General features: G+C 42.0%; 1 protein-coding gene across 1 annotated transcript in view; it reads right to left on the bottom strand.

The window, feature by feature from the left end:
- Window positions 1-6,082, bottom strand: part of LOC107103061 (NACHT, LRR and PYD domains-containing protein 12-like) — a 33,695-nt gene that overhangs the window by 14,372 nt on the left and 13,241 nt on the right. Inside the window, exons 3-5 of the mRNA XM_015402578.1 lie at window positions 5,276-5,449; window positions 3,148-3,321; window positions 161-337 (exon numbers count right to left, since the gene is read on the bottom strand). Coding sequence (XP_015258064.1) covers window positions 161-337; window positions 3,148-3,321; window positions 5,276-5,449 — 525 coding nt within the window. The remainder of the gene's footprint in view (window positions 1-160; window positions 338-3,147; window positions 3,322-5,275; window positions 5,450-6,082) is intronic.

Below are 6,082 nucleotides of genomic sequence, written 5' to 3'. Positions count from 1 at the left end.
ATTATGCTGTCTGTTAAATGAATAATGGGAAGATTTTTTCAAAAGACTGAAACATTAAAATCTTCAGTATCAGTAGAATTTCAGCCATACCTCTGCAGCTTAGCGTCAACACAACTTTTACATAAAAATGTCAGGAATAGACTAGAACATAGTGACTTACTTTAATGTCTGTAGTTTGCAGAGGGGAGACTGGAGAAAACCACAGAGCTGCTTCACTCCATCATCTTTTAGGTCTTCGTTCCTACTCAGGTTCAGCTCTGTCAGATGGGAGGGGTTGGTATTCAGAGCTGAGCTGAGAGAAGCACAGCTGTCCTTTGAAAAACCGCATCCAATCAATCTAAATGAAAAGAAAAAAGAGGTTGGCTCGAGCAACAGGAAACCAATTAAAACTGAAATATTGACAAATAAATTATGTAACATGTAGAACATTAATATAACTGTATGTAAAAGTCTCAGAAACACAATGAACTGATGTCTGATATTTGATCCAGTAAAATTTATTGAAACAGTAAAACCTAGCAGAACCAGGACACCTTTTATTAATGCCGTGTTTAGGTCCAGATCAAGTTGAGTTTATTAGTCTCCTCCAGGAGGGATCAGTGTTGGACAGAGTACAGGGGTCCATTTCATAAAGCAGGTTTAAAAAACTCAGACTCAGATCCTCAACTCTGAAATGATTCAAGACATATGGCTGAAGGCTAGAAGATACAACTACAAAGTTGATCATTGACCTCTGGCCTAGAGTGTTCTGGTGCCCTGTGCACCAATGGAAATCCTTATGCTTGAACAGGGTGTTCATTATGGAAAATCTGTTATTTGCATAGATGTTCAATAATGAATCACCACTCTGGTTCAGAGCTGGGGGGTCTGTGCCTTCCAGGTGTCACCATGGTTTCTAACATGTTGAAGTGGTGTTGAAGTCGCCCAGCTTAATGATGGAATCCCCAGGAGAGGCGCTATCCAACAATCCCCATGGATGCCAAGGCCTGGTACTCCTGGGGGGGGAGACGAAAAGACTCATCCACACCCTCTTTCTCCCCCCACGAGCCACTCCAGAATAGAGGAGAGTCCAGCTGCTCTCAATGAGCTGGGTTCCGAAGCCCAAGGTATGCATGGAAGAAATAGAGGGTGTGTTCCATATATAGGGGATAAACACTTTTAAGCTTCTCTGGTAAACGCTTATGTCAGGGTGATGGAGAGGAGAGTCCGGCTGATGGGTGAGCCTCTGCTTCAGAAAGTGCAGTGTGGAACAGTGGACCAAGTCTAATCCCTCATATGGTGCTTAAGGTGATCGTGGGAGTTTCCCAGTGCTAGTCCACATATTTTTTTGTGGACATGGAGATGGCAAAGGTCACTTGTAATGCACTGTGGAAGTCTGTTAATAAGTACTGAGTCAGGGGACATTTACTAGGGGCCATTGTTTGCGTTGCCGGCATTAAGTCAGACCTGTTCCTAGTAAATGTTGGACTCCGACAGGGCTGCCCTCTCACACAAGTCCTGTTGATAGCCTTTATGGACAGGATTTCTAAGCACAGCCAAGGACCAAAGGGGATCTGGTACGGGGACCAGAAGGTCTTATCCCTGCTTTTTGCAGACGACGTGGTTCTCCTGCCTCCTTCATGCCAAGCCCTACAGCATATACTGGGGTGGTTCGCATGTGAATGCGACAGGCCAGGAAGAGAAACAGCTATTCCAAGAAGAGGCTAATCTCTGGTTCTCTGCTGGAAAAAGGAGGCTTATCCCTTTCAGGTTTGAGGGGAGTTCATGCCTCAAATGGAGGAGTTCAAGTATCTCTTGATTCTGTTCACAAGTGAGGGAAAAATGGAGTCGGAGACTAATAGACAGATCAGTGCGGATTGCTGCTATAATGCGAAATAAATGTAGTTTGGAGAGGGGAGATTGGAGAAAACCACAGAGCTGCTTCACTGCACCAGTCTGTCGTTGCGAAGAGAGCTGAGTGAAAAGCAAAGCTCTTGATTTACCAGTCGGCCTATGTTCCTACCCTCACCTGTAGTCATGAAATCTGGATCATGACTGAAAGAACAAGATCCCAGATACAAGTGGCTGAAACCCTCTTTAGGAAGGTGTTCCAGGCATGGCTTACCAGGAGGAGGCCAAGGGCATGACCCAGGACTTGCTGAAGAGACAATGGCCATTTCGGCATTCACAAGAACGTGAGTATGGACTTGTGTTCTCGCCGAGTACATCCTTAACAAGAACATAGGAAAGTATGTACTCGGGGAAAATTGGAGCACGCTGAATAAATCTGGGTATATTGTAACAGAGGCGTACTCGTGACATCACTATATTGAAAGCTTATCTTGAGCTGCATCTCACCTCCTTTTATTAATAGTCTCTACATAATAAATGACTACCTTTTTCATCTAGTGAAGGAATAACAATTAACATAGTCAGATAAACAGAAATCAAATGAGCATTTTGCCAAGTAAAACAAGAAAAAAAAAAGCCAGCAGAGCCAGTGAGAGACAGGGCTGCTGCAGACGAGCTGACATTAGCCCTGTCTGCGGATAGCTTTGGAGGTCCTCTGGTTGCCATGGACATTGGAACTTTTTTTTTTATTACGCCCTAAATCAGTAAATGGGAAATATAGTAGAGCTTAAAAGTATAATGTTCTTGCCTCAAATGATCTGAAAACTTACATTTTTTTTAGAACAATTACAACAGAAGAGAGAATTTTTATCTTAATACTCTGAGCTCTTTGAGCGCTAACCTAGAAGCTGCTGCTGCCGTGATGCATGCTGGGACAGCTGTCAATCTTGAAAACAGACAAGTCTGCTCTGATGTATATTTGGTAAAGAGGGAGGAGCGAAATCAACATCCAGGGACTTTGTCCATTCTCAGTCCTGTATTCTTGTGGATGCGAACAGTATTAGGGCTGAGGCTGATGATGTTTCACAAGCACATGAAGACGCACAAGTACACATACTCAGAAGCTGCTTATGTCTCTCTGCTAGCCTGGGAACGCCCCAGACTTCCACTAGGAGGAGGTGTGTGTAGAGGGGGAAGTCTGAGAGTATTTCCTAAGAAAGCTGCCCACACGACCGCGCCCTGGATGAAGTGGGAGAAGACGAGTACGAGTACAACGTTACAACGGGAATATCCTCACCAAACTATATGTTGACTGACCTCAATGTCTGTAGTTTGGAGAGGGGAGATTGGAGAAAACCACTGAGCTGCTTCACTCCACCATCTTTCAGGTTGTTCTCACTTAGATCCAGTTCTGTCAAATGGGAGGGGTTGGACTTCAGAGCTGAGCCCAGAGAAGCACAGCTGATCTCTGACAACTTGCAGCGTTCCAATCTGAATAAAGAATAAAAGAGGAGTTGAATTAAATGGAGAGAGTTTAAAACTAAAATAATGAAAAAAAAATTATAAAAATGTTGAAAAATAATTTGACTGAAAGCTCAAGTCCGAGAAAAATTATCCACTGAAGTATTAAATCAAACAGAACCAAAACATGTTCTAACATGTTCTTTACAGGTTTAAGATCCTTGGTGACATCAACATACGCTGCTAGAAGATTTCAGTCAGAGCTGTGTTGAATGGATATAGGTTAGAAGTGTAAATGGCAGATATGATGAGTGTTTTGCTAGCTGTGATAAAGTTAGCTTAGCTGTTATTTGCCATGGCACCTGTACAGCTGGTTCAGCTGAATGAAGCAGTGTTAACTGACTGTCCAAACTAGCCTTTAAATGAAACATGAGGGGCTTACATATTGGAGGTCTCTATCTATTAGCATTTTTAACTAGTTATGCTGCTTTTCCCTGTAAAATGTACTCTAAATGTGTATATCTGAATTACAGATCAAAGTTATGTAATATACTTTAATGAAATGTATTATATTGTGTTGAACTTCATGAATCTGTTATCTTGACTTTCGATGCATTTAAAATAATTAATTGTGCTGCTAATACTATTAATTTGGAGCTAGCTGTGTGCAAATGGATCCAAATAGATTGTATTGACTATTTCAGATTTGTATTTATAATTGTATCTTGGTCCTGTTGTATTCAGTAAACATAAGTTACGAAATCCAAACTACCTGAGAGCCTCAGGTTGATTGTTTAGTAGATGTTCGAACTCAGCTGTGCCGTTCTGCTTCTTGCACTTTTAAAAGTTAGTGAGGCACCAAAGCCCTATTCCTGGCTCTGATCACTTTTTGTAATTTTTTTGACAGGGCAGTGGTAGTGTAGAACTAAGGGCAGAAGCAGAGCTATCATGATCATGGCACTGATGCCTGGTCTGATCACAAATTTCACTCACCTGCTTAGCTCCTCCCAGTTCTCATTACCGCTGATCTGTTTCACCTGCTTTGGCCTCTATTTAACCAGCTTCCAGACTAGTCATCAGTGCCATTTTTTTAAACCTTTGGTGAGAAGTATTCAAGCATTCCTGTGTTCTGTCTGCCTGATCATGACCCATTGTGCCTCTGGACCCCTGACCCTGCCTGTCCCCCTCTGACCTGCTTCGCTGACCCGTCTTCTGACTCATGCCAAATCTGTCTGCCTATTTAGTAAACCTGGAACTGTTACCCGACTCAATTCTGGATTCTCCTAGGCACCTCTTTAGATCACTGACCTCCTGGCTCTGACTACTGTGCGCATCATTGACACCAGGTTTGGCTTCGCCCTCTGGATTAACCTGCCTTCCTTTGTCTACTCGGCTTATCCACCGACCACCAATAATCAGTGTCTGGGACTCTCTGTGCGGCAACCTCTGCGTCACATTGGGCTGGGACTGAACTATAAGACCAGGTTTGTGACTCACAAATTCATTATCATCCACTTCCATATAGACAGGGTCATTAACCTGTTTCCTCCTGCAGAGGAGACATTGTTCACTTTGGTTCAGTTCCCAATAAACATTTTGTGAAATCTGCCTCCCGATCCCGAAAACTGGGTCCTATTGTTCTGAGCTTGACAGGATGATCTCTCAGAAAGCACATGACAGCACATGACAGTGCTTTGGATTTGCTGTGAAGGCAAGAGAGACATGCTGCAGGAGGGGCTCTGCAGGCTGTGAAATCAGAGACAGAGGTGATCTGTTTCTGCGATCATGACAGTGATCGGCAGTCACATACCTTTTGATGAAAATCTGACACTTATGACTAGTGCAGATCGATCACTACACTGTTAGAAACCCAACCTGTTTCTTCTGACAGTCACGACCTGCTGCTTTGGTGAAACAACCTTTTGATCCTTCACTGATTTACCTTGACAGAATTGCTGTGTGATGTTGTTAGGATAGATCTTACCTCAATATCTGTAGTTTGCAAATGGATGTCTGGAGAAAACCACAAAGCTTTGCTAGTCCAGTATCTTTCAGGTCATTCCCACTCAAGTCCAGTTCAGTCAGGTTGGAAGGGTTAGACTTCAGAGCTGAGACCAAAGATGCACAGCTGGTTTCTGACAAGTTGCAGTAATTCAATCTGAGTAAACAGTAAAAGTTGGAGCCATATCAACAAAAACAGCTTAAGACTAAAATATTTACAAATAAATACGAAAAGGTAAAAAAATCATGTGACTAACTGTCAATTAATATGAACTGACGTCTTATACAAGGGTTCTCGCAATGACATTCTTAAAGGCATGATGTTAGAAATGCATCACTCATGGCAAATAAGTAGGTAAATGTGATTAAAAACACAGTTTCTGCAGGCATTACACTCAATGTGCTATAATGCACAGGGGAGGCAGCCCAGATATTAATCATAGGGCTGATTTGCTCTTAAAAAACATAGCAGACTGGTCTGAATTTAAAGCTAAAATGAAACAGTTAACAAACCTAGCCTAATACACAAAACTGTGTCTTACTACTATCAATAGTTATATTACAAATATGAAAAATATGAAAGTAAAAAAAAACAAAGCATTGTTATGTCATTTTTTGGCAAAGGCGCTGCCATATTGCAGAACTCCAAGTATACATTAGATCATAGGTGAAGGTAGATTTCAATCTTGGTCAGTATTATATAAAGAGTTTATTGGCCCCCATCTATCTATTATTCCATTTTTTAAGGTTAACACAAGTATAACCTACAGATATATATACACACATATAT

Source organism: Cyprinodon variegatus, unplaced genomic scaffold, assembly GCF_000732505.1.
Source record: "Cyprinodon variegatus isolate N-32 unplaced genomic scaffold, C_variegatus-1.0 Scaffold1370, whole genome shotgun sequence".
Taxonomy (NCBI): Eukaryota; Metazoa; Chordata; class Actinopteri; order Cyprinodontiformes; family Cyprinodontidae; genus Cyprinodon; species Cyprinodon variegatus.
This window is presented reverse-complemented; position numbering and strand designations above follow the sequence as displayed.